Source organism: Calidris pugnax, unplaced genomic scaffold, assembly GCF_001431845.1.
Source record: "Calidris pugnax isolate Ruff unplaced genomic scaffold, ASM143184v1 scaffold102, whole genome shotgun sequence".
In the NCBI taxonomy this organism is placed as follows: domain Eukaryota; kingdom Metazoa; phylum Chordata; class Aves; order Charadriiformes; family Scolopacidae; genus Calidris; species Calidris pugnax.
In genome coordinates, this window is record NW_015090846.1 from 5,759,248 (window position 1) to 5,778,199 (window position 18,952).

General features: G+C 44.4%; 1 protein-coding gene across 1 annotated transcript in view; it reads left to right on the plus strand.

The window, feature by feature from the left end:
* Positions 1 to 18,952, plus strand: part of NEK6 (NIMA-related kinase 6) — a 35,436-nt gene that overhangs the window by 15,636 nt on the left and 848 nt on the right. The window contains exons 6-8 of the mRNA XM_014942969.1: positions 801 to 908; positions 10,170 to 10,264; positions 15,765 to 15,878. Of these exons, the coding sequence (XP_014798455.1) occupies positions 801 to 908; positions 10,170 to 10,264; positions 15,765 to 15,878 (317 nt within the window). The remainder of the gene's footprint in view (positions 1 to 800; positions 909 to 10,169; positions 10,265 to 15,764; positions 15,879 to 18,952) is intronic.

The window sequence follows — 18,952 nt, forward strand, 5'->3', positions numbered from 1 at the left end:
ATTTTTGAATCTCTTGTCTTAGAACTTTTTGTAACTCTGAGCTCTATCCAAAAATTATGTTGCTCCTTTCAGCCTGAATGAAATGCTTTGTGATGGAATTGACCCAGGAAATGCAAATATCCCAAAAGCCACCCATACCAAGCTCTGCTGCTTGTTATTTCCTTTATCCTTTGAAGTAGTGAATTCTTCACTATTTATGTCATTTTTGCTCCTTTATACATCCCCTGATGCAGTTTATCAGTTGTACCTGAATTAGGTCTGTAATTGCTGGCTGAAATTTGGAGCCTCACACATTTACTCTGCTTTAATGGGAGGAAAGAGCCTCAGTAACTCGATCCTGACCCGATTGCTTGGGAAATGGGGTTCTGGTGATTTTTGCACTCTGTGAGGAAACTGGGCCAGATAGAGCCCAGGATTTATGGATATGGGGGACAGTAATTGGCCCTTGGTGTGAGGGGACCATGGCGAGCAGAACAGTTTCCTGTAGAAAGCGGTGATTTCCAAAGAGGAGCAGACTTATTCCTTTGATTTCCATCCATTAAAGAGGTTCTCTCTATGCTGTTGTGCTGTTTCCTACATTTTCCTCATTGGTATTTCTTGTGCGCTGGGAAGTACACTCTGATTTGTGTGTATGTGCAGAGCTTGAAGTCTTGGAAGATTGAGCCTATCAAAGCTCTAAAGCGACACGGTGCTGCTCCAACCTCTTTTGTACAGAGAACGCTCCAGGCGATGTTTCTATTGCAGTATTAGAACCAAATAACCTTTTGTGGCTTTGACCTTTTACCTTTTTCTTCTTGCAGACATAAAACCAGCCAACGTGTTTATAACAGCCACGGGGGTGGTGAAGCTGGGAGATCTTGGATTAGGCCGCTTTTTTAGTTCTAAAACCACTGCAGCACATTCCTTAGGTAAGATGGTGCTGGGCCAGCTGTCAGCTGGGGTCTTCAAAAGCAATGTCTGTCCTCGAGCTGTGACAGCAGCGTCACTCGGTAGATGCATGCCATGTTTCCTATCATGTGTGTTTTAAATACTCTCCCTCATTTTTACCATGAGTGTTAATTGTAATGCCGTAAGAAAGTATACAGTATATACGGTTCATTCTTCAAGTCTTACTTAAGTACTTCATAATTGTGTCTGTGACTCTTGAGGGGTGGCTGATTTTTCCATTTTTATTAATGGGTCTCAGTTTTGTGAGTCACAAAGGAACTTCTGTGTTACAGCAGTGAAGGAACTTTGGCTTTTAGTACAGTATTTAAGCTCTTTTACATTTATCTCTCACAGTTGATTTTTGAAACACGCAATGTTTGTTTCACTGTTTCTTTGTGCAATTTCCTCCACGGAGTGTGAGTCTTCCTGCATTGTTATGTGCCTACAAACTTAATTGATAATACTAACAACCCTGGGGCTTCCCAGTGCGCAAGAGTGGAAGAGATATACCTTATTTTGTGTGTGATTCAAAAAAATGAGGCATTTCTACAGTTTACTTTGATAAAATATTAGGAGATTTCCCTTTGCATCAAAAGCTGTGCTAGGTTATACACACACTGTACTTAATAGATTAAAATAAATCCTCTTCACAGAAAGTTACAATCACATCATCTGAACAGGCAAAAATATGATCATGTCTAATTATGTGATCTTATCTAGTTTGACTGCTGCACTTATTATATTAATAAGAATAAATTGGGGCTCGGAAGCTGGCTGCACATGTAAGCCAGGCTTGTGACCTTTACCAGGGTTGCTCTCTATTAATGGAGAAAGCTCGTGTGGGAAGAGTTAAGCCTCTTCTGCGTGAACCTTGCGCTTCCTCAAGTCAACAGCATCCTGGAAACAGGTGAATAAGGTGCAAAACGCTAAAGGAGTAGCAGTGAGGGATGTAGGAGACAGGGTGTTGTGCTGTGGAAGGGATGGGCACACCACCACGTCCACTGGTTCTTGTAGCCAAGTAAAAAGAACATTTTCGCAACCCAAAAAGATACAGACTTGAAGCTTTTTCTTTTTTTCTTTTTTTTTTTTTTTTTTTTTTTTTTTTTTTTTAAAAAAAAAAAAAAAAAAAAAAAAAAAAAAAAAAAAAAAAAAGTTCTAGGAAAAATATTAAACCCGCCTCTATTGCTAGAGGGTTAGATTGTTCATTTTTCTATCAGGATATTTGAGCTAGACTTTTTTTTTTTTTTTTTTTTTTTTTTTTTTTTTTTTTTTGGCAATTTGCCAGACATATAGGTTTTGTAGCTGCAGGAATTCTACTGATCTTGGTTTTGGTTTAATTAAGACATTTGTTTAAGTAGCCGTGAGTGATGAACACGGTGCAAACCGGAGCGTGGTACCCAGGCTGCGATGCCGGGCGCTTCCCGTCGCCGCGTTGCCCTGGCAACCGCCCTGAACCATCATTTCTCTGGCTGCTGACCCATGAATTGAACGCACGGCTTATGCAAATATACTCATCTAATTTCTTTTTTTTTTCTTTCTTTGTATTTGCTAGCATCAGACTGGCATAAAAGGGCATTAGGCAGTACCACGACCCGTCTGACAGGTGTACCACCGGACTGCGGCAGCGCGGCCGCTGCCGTGTCAGGAATGGGAGCCGTAATTAGAGCAAGGAACAGAATGAACGTCAGACGAATTACCAGGCAGCAGATCATATTTGTCAGGAAGGATTGCATACATAAAAATTAAGTGACAGTACATGCCGGGGTAATGAAAGAAAAATGAAAGATTTGCCCGTACACAGCTCGCGGGATGCGGGCGAGCGCCTTGCTGGGAGCGCCGGCGGGATGCCTGACCCGCAGCGCGGCCCGGCCGGAGCATCGAGGGGCAGGGAAAAACCTCCACGGGCAGAGAGGGGAAACGTGGGCACCTCCTGTCTCACCAAGTAACAAAACTGTGTTGGGAAAGGCAGTGGTGGTGTGTGACGAGCCATAAGCACCAGGAATCCACCAGGGGCTGGAGGGGGGGTTCCCCAGGCAGCACCTCTCCTGCCCCTTTCCCTTACGAGAGAACTTTTCCACTGGGGAGAGCGCTTCCTGCACAAGCTTTCCCAGAAAACTCCCATGGTTTAAAGCTAATGAGCGTAGCTAAGGTGAATTTTACTACTTATTGAGACTTAGTGGCTTATTGTCCTTCCTTCCCTAATTTAAGCTTCGCTGTAGCAGAAGTTCCAGGATTTAGTTTAATGCAGATGGTCTCACGTATCGCAAAAACTTCATTTTACTGGGGCTGTAGGAGGGAACGGTGGGGGCAATTTAGGGGGAAGGGAGGAGGAATGCTTTTTCCTTTTTTTTTTATTTTTCTATTTTTATTTTTACTATTTTCTTGAAAAACTTCTACATTTTACAGCCTGGTCTTTTATAGTTTGTAACGTGAGCATTTTACTACATTCATAGTCTTTCCTTTCTTTTTTTTTTCCCTTTCTTTCATTTCTATGGTCATTTTTGTCCCCAGAGCAGCCACGTGATACCTGTTTGATGGGCTGTTTCACCTCAGAAAATAATTGTCCTTAACCCAGGGCTTTGCACTCGGTAATAATGAAATGGCACCTGATTGCTGGAGTTCAGGGTGTGACACCACACAGTTTGGGTGGATTTCAGGGTGCTGGTGTGTGACGTGCTTCCAGGTGTCACCTCTTTCATTCAAGATTCAATAGGGATAGGAGCATTTTTTTGTCTGTTTTTAGTGTTTGATTGTGTCCATTATAAAGTTTGTTGATCTCTGAAGTGGGAATTCAGAGGTTTATCTGGTCACTTAAGGCTATTCTGATATGCTTCTTAGAAAGTTCAAGTCATTAATTTTGCTATAAAACCTAATTAGTTGTAAGACAAAGATTATAAATAGCAGAGCATGTTTAAAAACTGCATAGACTTAGGAAAACTGCATAGACTTTGGAAAACTTAGCAGTAAGCTTGGTAGATTTTGTTTTACTAGGAGCTGTAATAAATACAGAAAGTTTTCATTAATATTAAAATAGATAATTTTGTTGTGAACTGGTATAACGCCTGTTTTAGCCAAATAAATTTGGCATTATCCAAGGGTTCTGATCGGCCTTACATTTTGCAGAAAAAAGAAAAGAGGAAAAAAACAACCACAAAAGAACAATTTTACACAGAATACTCTTGTTTTGGAGCAGATGATTTATTATTTATTCTTGGACAAGAACAAACTTGGAGCAGATTTTCCTTTTGGGGGATGCATGTAAGTCAGAGCTTCCCAGTTCAGGACATGCACAGCCCTGGATGGAGTTCATGGGGTTCATGGGGCGCCCCACGTTCCTTGGGGTGTCGTGTCGGCTCCAAGGGTGAGTGGGAAGGAGCTGCCGGCGGGAGGAGAGCTCTTTTCTAAATGAATTGTTTATTTTTTTTTTCCTTTTTTCTTTTGCTTGTCAAGCCAATTTGCCATCGGAAGCAAAATCCCAGTATTTCAGGTGGCTGGTAGGCAGGATTTGTTAAGAAAAAAATGGATGCAAGAAATCCGCTTAAAATTTCAACAGCCAATACTCTGAGCATTTTGAGACATTTTGGCCTTTTGGTCTGTGCCTGTAGTACAGGATTTGTGGAAGCAAAGATTGCTGCAGAGTTACTGCTGGTATATTGCAATACCTACCTGTCAGGGGAAAAAAACAAACAAAAGGCAAACCAAAACAAACCAAAAAAAGCCTATGAAGACTTTGGTAGGGGTTGCATGTAGTTAAATACTATGAAAAACTAGAGAGCTTAGAGCAACAGGTCTTGTAAAAACAGCTGCAATATTATGTAAAAAATACTTATTTTCTTTTGTAAGAATAAGTTTATTTAATCTCTTTCTCTTTTTTCCCCCAGTTAAACAATTACTGGGGTACCTCATACTGAGATTTGAAGGGATTTAAAACATTTTAGTGCCTTTGACCACTGTTTCACTTAAGCTAATTCCCCAAAGTTGAGCTAATTCCCAAATTCTCCTTCTGGGAAAAGACCTCAGCCTTCCTTTTGGAAACGTACTCCAAGTAACGCAAACATTCAGAAGCAGATACTGATGAACTAAACCCTTTTAAAATAATGCTGCAAAATTTTCTTTGTAACCTACAAGTGTGTCTGGAGAGATGAGGCAGGTGAGAGTTATGGACTCTTGTTTTCAAGTAGAATTGCTTCCCTGCTGTGTTTCCACCACCAGGTATTATTAAAACATACTAAAATATTTTTCTCAGCTGTACGTATTTTCATGCAACCATGTAATGGTGTCTTACATCTTAAAGCTAAGCTAATAGTTCCGGAAATAATTATTATTTTTAAAACTGGGTGGTTTTTTGTTACACATGGATGGCATCTCAGGTTTCTGAATGTAGTTCTTTGCCTTTTTCATTTGTAATGAGCATGTTTCAAAAATCACAAGTATTTCAAAACATTGCAAAGTTTGTTTTGACAGGAGTGGAACGTCTCTGGAACGAAGGAAGGCTTTAATCAGTATTACCCCTTTGAGGCCCGCGTTGCGCTCTGATATCTCTTGGTTTGAAACTGGGAATACTCTGTAAAGATACAATAAAGGTCAGAATTTGTTAGGTTCTTTCATATTCAGAACTCTGTTCCCTGCTGTGAGAAAGAAAAGTGATAGATTCAGAAGCACCGCTCAGCTCAGTATTAAAGATTAGCTGGAAGGTGCTGGTGAAGGCGCAGCAATAAAAGCTTTCCATATCACTACTTCTTCTTGTACTTTGTAGCCAAATATGGCTATGGAGTTTGATTAATTTCAGGACATGCTTACTTTTTATAGCGTTTAAAAAAACCCAATGTGCAGAGCCTATTAAAATATTTGGAAATATTCTGCACTGATTTCATTCTAATAACAATCTGCCTAAAGCTGTGGGAGTCTGCTGCTGCCAGAGACTCCTCTGTGGCACATTAAATTTGGTGAATGAGACTCTTGACAGACACTCCTAAAAGTCTGAATCGGGTTCTCTCCTGTTTCTGCCGGAGTGCAGCTGAGGATGAGTTCCACGGGCAGCATCGATCGCTGCCTGAGCTGTATCTGCACAGGAAGGAGCTGTGTAGGAAATAACGATCCCGTGTGTGACTGTACCCATAACCCGGCCACTGCCACCTTCACAACAAAAAAACTCCTCTGATTTGAGCTTTTTTTAAAGCGAGTGAGCACGATCTCCCCTGTGCAGGGAAAGACTTGCTGGGTTCAGAAGCATCGTAGCCCTTCAGCAGGGTTCATGCAGCAGATGGGGGAATCCTGCTCCCAGCCCCTGCACACACTGGGTGCTATAGCTGCTCGGGTGGGGGTTTGATTCCGACTATAGATGGGAGGAAAGGAATTTGAATTTTATTTCTGGAATAACTTTGCTGTGTGTTTTCCTGGTGAAAGGAGACTCTGCTCTTAATCTAACTGGGAGTAATTAGCATTTCCCTACCTCGGGTGATGCCAATGTCCTGGGGATGCTCTGACCCCTGTTGTGGCCGTGTGAGCGGGAGGAAACGTTGGTCTGGTGTCACTGAAGGAGGCTGGGATGGAGCAAAGGGCTTCGACTTTCAGGAACAGAACGGGGAGATGCTTACTTAGTCATAATCCTCTCTACCGTTTTGCAACCTTCATGACTTTAAAGGCATTACTCCACCAGCCGGTGATTAATATTAAATCTGAACAATATTTTGTATTTTCAGCAGGGTGAACGCCAAAGAAAGTTCCTGATTAATAGTCTCCGATTAGACTATTCTTGTCAAATTGACTAATGTGATGCAATGGGGAGCACTGACTGATTGCACTGGAAGCCTTGTGCGGTTTTCTAGAAGATGCTCATTACAGGAGATTCCCACGTAATGTTGGACAGGCCATAAAGAGAATTGGGCTTGTCAGTCTTTTATCATGACAGTTATTTAAAAATTAATGCATCAGTTTTGAAACGCAGAGACCTGCTTGTTCATACATTTGCTGACAACACTCCGGTAATGATAGGTAAATGTGCAAGGTAGACTTCATAAAATCAGCTCAGGCGTGGACTGCTCCACAGACCCATTAATATAATGGAACAAACTAATGCGCAGGAAATCGAATCCGGGCGATAACGCACTCATCCGTACCATAAACCCTGTCACTCTGCTTTGATCCAAGGTCGTTTTAAGGCATTATCTGAAACGACAATTTTAGCCTTCCCAAGCAGACCCCTGCTAACGTGGAAGGCAAGGCCAGAACTTTAGAGCCCACACGTTATTATTTGCTCTGAGCTTGTCACGCGGTGACCCGGAATCACTGGTCACAAGAACAGCCACGGCCAGAGGCTGCCCCTGGCACCAGGGCTCTGAAGCACGAAGACTTTGGGGAGGAGGAGTGGGAATGAACTGGGTGTTCCCTCCTGCCACCCCTGCCCACGCCGGTGCTCGGTGGGGACTTCTGAGCCCTCTTCAAGAGAACTTCACATAATGAGTCACCGTTTCTTCTGCAGCTGCATGTTTTCAAGCAGGAAAATGAATCAGTGCTGTTCCAACCAAGTCAGTTCTTGTTCAGAAATCTGGCAAATGTGTGGGAATTTCTTGGAGAGCCGTGCTGTCCCTTGTGCGTGTCTTGTGTGCACGTGGGAGAGATCCACTGAAAGCCTCCTTGGGCTCTTTGAATGACTCCTGTCCTGCTCTTGGTGTTCTGGGAAGTTACTCTGTGCAATCTGTTAAAAGTTATTAACCATTAAGGGCACTCTGGTCTCAGCCACACGTAGAGGCCTTTCACTGGCCATTCAAGCCCAGATCTGGGCCAGTGTGGGTTTGGCACGCTCTTAGGCTGGCTGTGACATTGCTGAGCACAGAAATATAATAATCTCCATGTGCTATTTTTCTTGTGTTGCAATTGGTATAAAATTTGCAAAAACGTAATTTCTCATTAGGGTACTCTTCACATTGGAAGTGAAGTAATTTCTAATTTGAATGGCCTGGAAGCACAAGCTGAGTTTATTGCATAGGGCAGCTGATTAGGGAAAGTCCTGGGGGAGCAAATAAACGAGCGTCAGGGCAGTGCTCCCCGTTCTCAGTTACTTGTTCTGTTTTGCTCAGAGGAGGGTGATGTACATATTCCTGTAATGTCTTACTTTTCTCACCGGTGCCATAGGATTAATTTCACATTATGTGCTACATTTCTGAATAGCACTAGGATAATTGCATGCTGTCGTTAACAGTAGTGATTTCACGTGTCTTTCTTCTGATTAAGTGACCTAAGAGAAGATTTTTGTGTTTCTCCAATTTCCAGCTTCTGTTACGCTGCTGATGCACCGAGAACGAGTGTTCTCTGACTCGGGTGCTGCCCCTGGTCTGGCTGTTCCCCTGTGCCTTGCGTTATAAACGTGTTGTGAATTGTTTGGGGCTGTAAACAGCTTTTTGTGCTGCGAGGCCAGGCCTTGCACGGTGCCGGTATCAAAGGGATCCCGGCCGGTGTCTGGGTTTTCGGGACGAGAGGGGAATGTGGTTCAGGCTGGACTCTCACCAATGCTCGGCGCGGTGTGGTCTGAGCTCGAGGGACCCCAAAGTGATTTTGCTCAGGTACCGCGCTGCCAGCAGAGGCTTTGTGCCAGGTCATCTCTGCCCTCAACGGGGGGGATTTTTGCCTTTCTGGAGGCTGTTGTTTCTGCCCCAGAACTCATTTGTTTCCTGCAGTGTGCAACCCCCTCCTCGGGAACGCAGGGGAAGGTGGTGGCTGTTCTTTCCCCACCTCTAACCCCGTCCTTCAGCCGCTTATTAGCCTTCCAGCTGTCTGCAGTCAGCATTTCAAACGCAGAAATTGTAAACTGAATGGTACAGGCAAATTAAACATTTGCCATCTTGTGAGGAAAGGTCTTTAATTAGGAGTAGGATACACTGGAATGCCAAAAGCAAAAAAAAAAAAAAAAAAAATTAAAAGGGGTGTTCTGCGGTCTTAAATATTAATTAAATGGACCAGTCTCCTGCTTCTTCCTGGAAAAAGGCTCTTGCTGGACTGAAATGTGTCTCTTGCTGCAGGTCTTGTTTTGCTACTGAGGTACAGTTGTTGCATAAGTAAGTTCTTGCATAAAGCGTGAGATGCTGCCCAACAGAACAGTATCTGCTTTCTTGACAGAGCTTTTCAACACACTCTCTCTGTATGACTCTGCATGTGATAGGGGTCAGCTCATTATCATTAACTAATTATAATAAATAAAGAGAATAGAAGTTGGTTTGTTTAAGAAAGAACGTGTTCTAATTTAAATTTATTTGTACACAATCTGTGCCAAAAGCAATTTAAGATAATTTTTTTTTGCCAGGGCAGGGAGGGGGAAGGGAATTAGGAGTAGGGTAACATGGAAAGCCAAAAAAAAAAAAAAAAAAAAAAAAAATTGACAGGGGACGGGGAAGCAGGAGAAAAGAGAGCACATAAAGTCCTTGGATGTTTTAATAAATGATGTATCTGAGGATTATTTGATGTAGTTGAGACTGCCAGGATGTCTTGTATTTTCAGTACCATGACTGAAACTTATTTAGGATTTAAAAAAGAACCTTTTTGAGGTAAGGAATTTATTAATAATTTCCTGTAACTTCTGTCCAAAATGCTGGAGTAAATTTCTTTTGATAAAATACAGACTTGTGGAAGTACATCGAAATCCCACTGCTTCTGAGGTGACTGCAAGTTGGGTTTTAAAGTTTTGAATTACTATCTTGGTTCTTCCAGAAAGTTTTTGAAAACCTGTCGAGTGCCGGGCTTGTTACTTCCGTGTCTCTGCAGCAGTAAATGTTCTCCTGAATTCGTGAAAAGGAGCAGGTTCCCCGTTGTCCCCAGAGCTGCGATGTCACACGGCTGGTGCCACTGGTGGCAGGGGAACGTTCACCTGAGCCGCTGTCACGGGCCTCTTGTGGTGTCAGTGCTGCTGAGTCAACCAAAGGAGGATGGTCCTTACGGTGGCTCTGTCCCTCCGATGTGGCCAAGTGCCTCTGAAGGCACTTGGGAGACTGGAAGGGGAAGAAAGTGTTCCTCAAATTTCAAAAATACAGAAGATATTTCAGTAGCGTTCGCCAGACCTCGAGCTCTGTGTGTGATGATGTATTTGGTTCTACACCTTTGAAACCATGAGTTGATTCCAAATTTTTGTGCCAGTCTTTTCTGATTATTTGTGCTAAACCTAATCCTTTAATGAAGTCAAACTTCTCTATAATACATGATGCACAGTTACTTTTTAAGACAATAACTCCTTGTTTGTTTGTGTTTTGCAGTGGGAACGCCATACTATATGTCCCCAGAAAGAATACATGAAAACGGCTATAACTTTAAATCTGATATCTGGTCTTTGGGCTGTTTATTGTACGAGGCAAGTATCTTCTAACTTTTTTTTCCCCAGGTTTGTCTTAACCACACAGTACAGTCCAGGAACTGAGTCGATCAGACTTACTGTAGCTTAATTGTAGAGAAACCTTATGAAAAGATAACTCTCTTTGTGCTCATCGTGTGCTTTTTGAGGGTGAACAGCAAAGGGTTGTGCCACACAGCACTTAGTGTTAATTCGGTGGGTCACAGGGCTGCTGAGGACAGATGGACACAGGCAGCTTCCTGCCTTCCTCCTTCCTGCTCTGAGCAGTGCTGTTATTCGGGCAGCATATTCGTAGTTTCTCCTGAATACTGCATTTGTTTCAAAAATAGCAAATTTATTTGAATGTAAGCTACTGGTTTGTTAAATTGAATTCTGACCAATTGGAGTATTTTAATTTTGGGAGCTTTCAATAAGGGAAAATAGTGTTTTTGTGTAATGTGAAATCAGTTTCTCTAACTTTATTAGCCATAGCTGGAATTTTTTCTCTTTGTACCTTGTTTTCTAGCCAAATGCCCAGACACAGAGCGGGCACGCTTTGTATGAGCCACACAGTGTGCAACTTTTTCTTAAAAGCTTTTACATATATTTTGACAATAACTGCTATGACTTTATAACAGTACTTCAAGTTTTGTGATTTCATTTTTAGCAGGGATCAAAGGCTATTGAACAGTCTTTTACTCATTTATAATCTAATCCTAATCTTTTTTTAGAGGTATGCATCTTTGCATTCATGTGAAAGTGCACGTCAACATCTAGAAAGCTTTTTTTCCCAGCCCAGAGAATTAAAAATCTCTGGGATATTTAGTAATAAGACTATTGCTCACATCCTCTTTGCATAATAAATTATGTGAACTGGTGACATTTTGCTTCTTGCTAAAACTTCTCGTAACCGCATGGAATTAGAGAATAAACAGAAATGTAATTTATTTTGTGAGCACAGCAGATGTGAAAACGACTACAGTTAACCATGTACTTCAGCCTGTTGATTAAACTAGATACAGCTGTGGACTTGAGAGGGGTGCAAAAAATGCTATCGGGGAAAAAAAACCTCACCACTGTCCATTCTTTTTATACTCGTACTGGAAGGACTGTCTCTCCAGAGTGCCTCTGCCTGTCCTCGACGCTTGGCACGGCCTAGAGTTTCATTAAGGAAAGGGATTTATCTGGGTTTCTGGTATAAATGCCCTGTAGGTCGCCACGAGCAGTGTAACACCCCAGCATTAGCCTTACTGGTGTCAGAGCAAACAGATCTGCCACAGGGACCATCCCCTCTGGAGACACTGGAGCCTGGTGGGGTCGTATCACTCTTATTGTTGACATTTCATGGGACAGGAGGGAGAGAGAGGGCATGAGACAGTCTGCTAAGTACTTCATCAAAAATATTTGGAAAATTGTGAGCTTAAATCAAGAGGCTTTGTGCCTATCCTCAAGTTCTCATTACCTCTAGTGAAAGAATTCGGGAGACTTTTAATAATTCCTGAGGCAGCAGCAAAATACCATTAAAAAGCTGGTATTTTTTCATAAAGGATGGTTGTGCTTGTAATGCTTCTAAAGAGAACTGAAAACTGGAATAATGCAGCATAGCTGTGTCTGGGTCCGCTGGTGGGGCTTGAAAAGGAATTTGGAGACTCTCCTGTGGGAACAGGGGGAAGGAAGCCTGAGCTCCCAGTAACTCATGATGCTGAACAGTTCCAGGTGCACTCATGTGTTGGGCTGAAGGTGGAATTCTCAGTTTTAGGCTTTGCTGAGTCCAGGGCTCTGGCCCTGCCGAGGTGCCTTGGACTCACCACGTCTGGCAGTAACAGCCAAAGTCCCCCGAGTTGGACGCGCTCCTCGTTTGCTGCTGCAGCGTGAGGCTTCTCTGTCAGGCTCTGAGTCATCCCCAGGCTGAGCTCTGCTGGAGATGGGATTCCAGATTTATGCAGAGAGAAATATTTAGCGTTGTGCTAAGATATGTTTTTGTTGCAGGCAATATGGTCCCCTTATGGCACAGTAGTCTTGGTACTCCTTGTATTTCAAGAAGCTGACTTAATTGCGCACTAAACATAATTCTCTGGTAGGAGTAGCAGTACTATAGTAACATGTGAAAGATCTGGCATGTGAAGCACTTTTAAATTTACTTCCTACGTAGGTAAGCCTTAACTTGGTGAACAGGAGCTGTGAGATCTTGCAGATTCGAAGGAGGACTGGACAGTTACCAATTTTGTGTTCAGTAGATAAACAGCTACTTGACTTTTTAAACTTCCTAGAATTTGGAAAATTAAAAATCAAACTCATATGTCATTGAAGGAACTGTATTTTATCTTCTCTAATTTCTTGTAACGAGAATGTTTTTTCCATTTGGCTTAAAAGTAAGGAAGCGATGTTTGTTTGGTTATGAGTCACTTCTGATATTTCTCCAGCTAGATTGTGTAGATAAGCTGCAGAGAGATTTAATGTACAAATTGCCTTCAGAGACACGCGTGTCCACTGGAATCCACTTAGGGAACATTGAGGGCTTTGGGATGTGATGCCACATAGCACCACTTAACTTTGACATTGATAATCCTACAGTGATTTTTATTAAATCTTATCAATATAAGTAGTAACTGTCTTCATCCCTCACTTCCTGGAGATATCTGTCAGCAAGATCACTTGGAGGGGATAGAAATAAGTTGTTAATTCCCAGAATATAGCTACAAGCAATGACTTCAGCAGTGCTGGCAAGACGATCAATTTAAACGCTAACAGTGATTCCTATGTATATATTTTTTAACCAGTCATACTGCATGGTGGTCATTTTAAATGGAGATCTGGCTGTCCTGCGGTAATTGCCCTAATCAAAATGTCAGGAGCAAGCCCCAAGGTGGCATCACAAACTGTTGTTAGGGAGATGTTGGGAGCGCCCGTGGTCCTGGCCCCCAGAGCTGGCAGTTGTCAGGACTCTGTGCTCTCTCTTTCCATTGCAGTTCCCTGCATTTACCACCCAAAACCTCGCCGTGTTTCCTTTTCTTCCTCTTTTTCCCATGACTGCTTAGCTAGACTTGGAGAGAAAAGTTAATGGGAATTGAAAAATCCCTTTTGGCCTTACTGGCATTATTGATGTTTGTATTGAAATGTTGGAGACCTTGTTTAACCTTTGATCGCCTTCTGTGCCTTCCCTAATGCGCCCATTAATGTTGTGCTTGGAAGGTTCTGCATGCTGGGCTCTCCAGTTTTATTTTAACTGATTGAGAGCAGTTAAAAACTCAAACTGATTGAGTTTGCTATCCATCTCTAATTGGAGATTAGAGTCTCTAATTGGAGTCTGTAATTTTTTTTCCCACTGATTGGCTTGTTACTGTTATGACAGTAATGAAGTTACAGTGATACAACTTCACCTTTTACCTTCAAAAACTTCCCAAAGAGCAGGAGGATGGGGCTGTCGGGCTCTCGCCCGGCCTCAGGCTGGTTCCTGTGCCTGTCGGGTGACTCTTCAGCCTTGGGGTGGTGAGGAAGAGGTGGGTGATGCTGCTGGAGGCAGTGGGGAAGTCCCAGCGAGGTGGGAATGTGCCTGTTCCTGGTGCCTTTCAGGATATCTAAGAAATCCCTCTGGAAGAGCTTCCCGAGAAACATTTTATTGTGGTGATACATGAGGAGATAACCTTGGAGACTTGGCCAGAATTTATTTTATTACTTCTTGTAATGGCTCCGACTCATTGCAGAGGGTTTCTTACTTCTGCAGGGCTATTTTGTGCAAGGGACCCCCTGCAGCTGAGGTGTTCCTGCTCATTTAGGAGTAACCAATGTCTCTTGCACATAAACAAGGAAGAAATGTAATAACTTCAAATTATTTTAAAGATAATTTTATTTGTATATAATATTTTTATTTATGACTTAAGGCAAGGATAGTTTATCTTGCTGTATCTTGCATTGCTGAGCAGTTGGCTGCGTGTTGATGGCAACATGGTGTGGGTCAGACACCCCTGTGGACCCGGGGGGCAGCTCGGGGTGCTCGTGCTGGGCCACGTTACTGCTGGAAATCCAGCCCCAAGGCAGCGTCCCCAAACCCTGCCCCAATCAAACCTGCTTGTCTGTCACCAGAACACTAACACTCCATCAATCTTGATTCCTAACTGCAGGATAATAGAGTGGAGGATCTAGTATTGACCCTTTTTAATTCTGCTGGGAGCTTGCTGTGTGTGTCAGCAACAAGACAGGGTTCTTCAGATGGCTTTCACAGCGCATGGTAATGAGGAAAAGACTAATAATCATCAGATAACCCCCCATTAGAGCCGTAGTGAGAAGCATCAACTTCAGCTGGCCTCGGTGCGAGGGCCTGCCCGATTTGATGCGGCTCGTAGCAAAATGGTTTATAAGGATCTGAGCAGTGGGTAGTGCCCACAGCTGGCCCGTGGTGCTTCGTTAGGAGGAGGTATCATGGGGCTGAGTAATGCCCTGGACTAACCCTGGGGGGGCCTGGTGGCCTCCAACGGGCACAACCAGCCCCGTTCTCTGGGTACAAAAGTGCCCGTGTTGCTACGGCTGTTTTTGTGAGTCTCGTGTTCAGGCTTTGTTTAGCCCTACTGGTAGAGAACTTGCAGCATAAGTGGTTTTCCACACACAAAGATGCAGTTTCCTTCCTGAAACTTAAGTATAATATAAACACATCTCTGTGAGGAGGCTCCGTGTGCCCCGGAAGGGATCCTTCCCCACCCAGAGCCTGCCTTGTGCTCTCCTGGCTGGGTGTGAGCAGCCCCTTCATCCCTCACATCTGTCACTGTTGCAGATGCAAATACTGGATTCATGAAATGGAATTGAAAGAGGAAAAAGACTAGATCAATCAGGAGAAGTTTCAGTAGTTTGGCTTCCGGGTCTGTCTGGGATACTCTTTCCGAAATAGCAGATTTCTGGAGGAGAGGATGTTTGTTTTGAGGTGAAGTACATTGCTCACAACAGGATTCTTCATATTCTAGGTAGCCAAATGTCCCAAAATAATCAATTTATTCCTTGTAGCAGACTATTAAAAATTTCCTAGTCGCAGAGAGCAAATGAACTGCTTGTTCTGAAAATGATGGTAACAGGAAGGTTGAAACCACGACATTATCAAAGACAGAAAAGCTGCTACTGTTTAAAGAGATGATCACATTTATGAGGGTCTTTCATAGTCATCTTCAAGCCAGTTGGTTTCTAACGGATTGCCCAGCAGCCTCAGCATCCTTTGTCTTGGTTTTGGAAAACAGGTACTTTCTGTGTACCTGTAGCATTGCCTGTGTGCACCCCGTGCCCACCCCTGAGCTTTTGGGCAGGAGGAATTGCAGCGATGGGGGAACGTAGGGACTTTGCTGGGCTCAGGGTTGCCCAGGGGGGGATGTGGTGGGCACAGGGGGGTGCAGTGGGCAGGGAGGGGGCAGGACGGGGTCTGTCTCTGCTGAGGACACGACGGGCTCTGCTGCGGCTTCACTGGGAGCAGGGCACTGAGTGGTACTGGGGGGTCAGGTCCTTTACATTTCTGAACTGGTTTCTGTTTTTTTCTCTGCAGATGGCAGCTCTTCAGAGCCCTTTCTATGGAGATAAAATGAACCTGTTTTCTCTCTGCCAAAAAATAGAGCAATGTGACTACCCACCTCTTCCAGCTGAACATTATTCTGAAAAGGTAAATGGGGAGTGTTTTGGCAGGGGGTGCTGGGGGGGTGCCGTGACGTTCCTTCCCCAAGTGGGGAGAGGGAGCCCAGGAGAAGTGCCCCAAGGGCAAAGCAGAACAGGAGATGGCCAGAGGGTGTGAGTACCTGGCTGAGGGCACTGCCTGAGGAAGCTCTCCTGATGTCTGAAAACGGCCAAGCTGAATTAAGACAGAAAAGAAGATTTCTTAATGTGGGGAATATTTTGAAACTGAAAGTCTCTGATGCTGGCAAATCCCAACAACGAACCATTTAATGCAATAGCATCTGTACAGCAGCGTACGGGGGCTCTCTAAAGCCTGGATTTGGTGCAGATGAAGGTGGGGGGGGAGAGCAGTAGCTGAACTGGAGTATGTAAAAAAAAATTATCAGTGCATGCTTGCTCGGTGATGTTTCACTTCAGCTGCAGACATGAGTGTTGGGTTTGTTCATGGCCTTTTGAGCTTTTTTTTTTTGCCTTTTGAGCTTTTTTTTTAAATTCTTTTTTTCCTTACCTAGACAAACCAGCTGGTTTTCCTTCCCTCCTTATGCAGTTACAGTTGCTTTCTATTTGCAAGGAAATGGCTAATGTAATTTTAAATGTTCACCGTATCCTTTGGGGTTTTTCTTTTGTTCTCCCTCAGAGTTCTGAGGAGCAGGAGGTGGGATGCAGGGGAAATACCACACGTGGCTGCAGCAGACGGTCTGGTCTCCACCCTGAGGGGGACCCTGCACCACACATTTTTACATTCTACTTAGTTTTTTTTTACTTACTGAGTAACTCATGCAAAAGGTTATTTGAGAACTGTTCTGGAAAAATGGATTTTTTCCAATTTTTTTTTTTTTCCCCGAGCTGCCGTAGCAGCGCGTCCCTGCTCTGTGCATTCCCGTTTCCGTGCTGTTGTAGCATCTCAGGATATGCCTGCTGGCAGCAGGAATTAGTGTAAGTTGACAGATGTGTTTCCTGTCTTTACAATTACTGTCTGTTTGCTTCCCTCTGGCAGTGCTAAAGAGTGTGTGTAGTGTGGTGATACGGGCTGGGGTGAGAAGGATGGTTTAAAGCTCAAAGGCGCCGGGTCCCAGAGAAGTGGGTTCCAGATGGTGTTCATGCACTATTAACGGGACGCGGGACGCGGCTCGGGCTGTGCCCTCGGCTGCAGCTCATCCCGCGGCACCGGCTGCTGTGACTGACACCCCAAAGAGCTTCGGCTTTGTGAATATTAGAATGAGTCCACCACAAACAGTATTTGTTTTAGGATGGAGCTGTAAAGGTTGGGGTTTCAGGTGCTTTAGGAGTGGGCAGGTGATGGGGAAGGTGTCCTGGTGCCTCCCAGCAGGATCGGCCCCGGGGGCAGCTGCTGCAGCGGCGTCGCACCAGAAGGGGTTTGTTCCTCCAGCTGGGGGGGGGGTGGCTGTCTCCGGCCGGACAAATGCGTTTTTCTCATTTTTAGATGGAAAGGGCAGAGTCTCTACAGCCACTGTAACACCGTCGCTGCCACGGGGTGAAGCCTTTACGCCCCCAGGCTGAGGGCAGGGGTGAGGCCCGGGCCCTGCCACGCTGCCGGAGCCTTTGGTGATGCTCCAGAGCCATTGGCATGTCCTTCCTTCACCTCAGTAACCCGGTCTCAGAGCAAACACCTGCTGCAGGCTGACTGCTGACCCCAGGAGTGATGTAGTTGCAGCATTTTAGATGAACAAGGCAGAGAGTATATTGAAGAATGGCTGCTTTGATGGTATTTCCCTTCAGTGATGTTCCTTTTTGTAGCTGTTTGTGGCCAACCAGTCCAAATCCTCCCGTGATGGACTGGTGTGCTGCTTGTAGCAGGAGGAGGAGCCGGGACTCCAGCCGGGATTAGTTTTCTATATTGGGAACAAATTTGCTACTAATTGGAGAGGGTGGTTGTTGGTGCTCGTCAAGGCCTGGTCACCAGTTCTGAGGAGATGGTGGGGAAAAGCCCTGGTCCTTCCCAGAGGGCAGGACTCCCCGGGCTGTGTTTGGGCGCTGTGTTTGTGGGGGCACAGCTACTGGTCACACAAATTGTACTGATGGTGCAGGCGCCGTTTGGAGCTTTAGAAGCATTTTCATTTGTTTGTGGGCATTTTGTGGTGATTTTTGTCTGGTCAGGGTTCCATTCCCACATCAGGCCCTCGCTCCATCCTGAGCTGAAACCTCACTGGGTGCCCTCGGTAAAGCAGCTGCAGCCGTGTGCTCGATAGCTCTATGGTCATGCTTTTAATTACCATTAAAATAATTGGCACTGTGGCTACTGGGAGGATGTGAGAAGATCAGAGGCTCAAGGCTGTTTCTCCCGGTGCCTCGGGGGTACCAGCAGCTTTCAGTGTCTGTATAATTAAAAGCTACAATCTTTCATGTGCACAATAAAGAGGGTTGGGAGGTGGGGAGACTTCAGCCTTTCTGCATTTTATTTATTAAACATAATCAATGACCAGTCTCTCTTTTCCACAAAGGTTTTTAGGAAGCGGTGGTGTCTGACAGCCCTGTCCCAGTATCTTTAAGATACACAAGTGTGGGTCTTTCTTACATTAAATACCTTAAACTGGCTTCTTACCAGGGCCTGGTGTGGGGAGGGAGGTGCACTCGTACAGGAGAGCAGAGAGGTTTTAAACCCTTCCCTCTACTTGCCCCTTTCCTCAGTGTCCATTTTTACTGGCAAATCCATCCCAGTCCATCCCAGTCCGTCAGCTCTCTCAGATCACTGGGGGAGATCTCCTTTTTCCTTCCTTCATCTCCATCCTGCTCATGACCTGACGGTACTGGTCATCTGTGCTCTGGTTCTCTGAAGTGAATCAAAAATCCCCCAGGAAAAAGGATAATTTTTTTTTAATTAAAAAAAAAAAAAAGCTTTGAAACTCCTGGAGCAGAGGTGGTGGCTTCATTCTCTGTCGAGAGCAGGGAGTCCTGAGGTCGGTTTGTGCAACCGGCGTGTTGTAAGTGGCGACGTAAAATCCACTGGGGTTTGTGGAAGATGATTCAAATCTCCAGTGCTGGAGTTTTGGTGGAAAAGGTTCTCCCTGGCCCTTTGGGAGGGTGGGGGGGGACGCAGGCGGG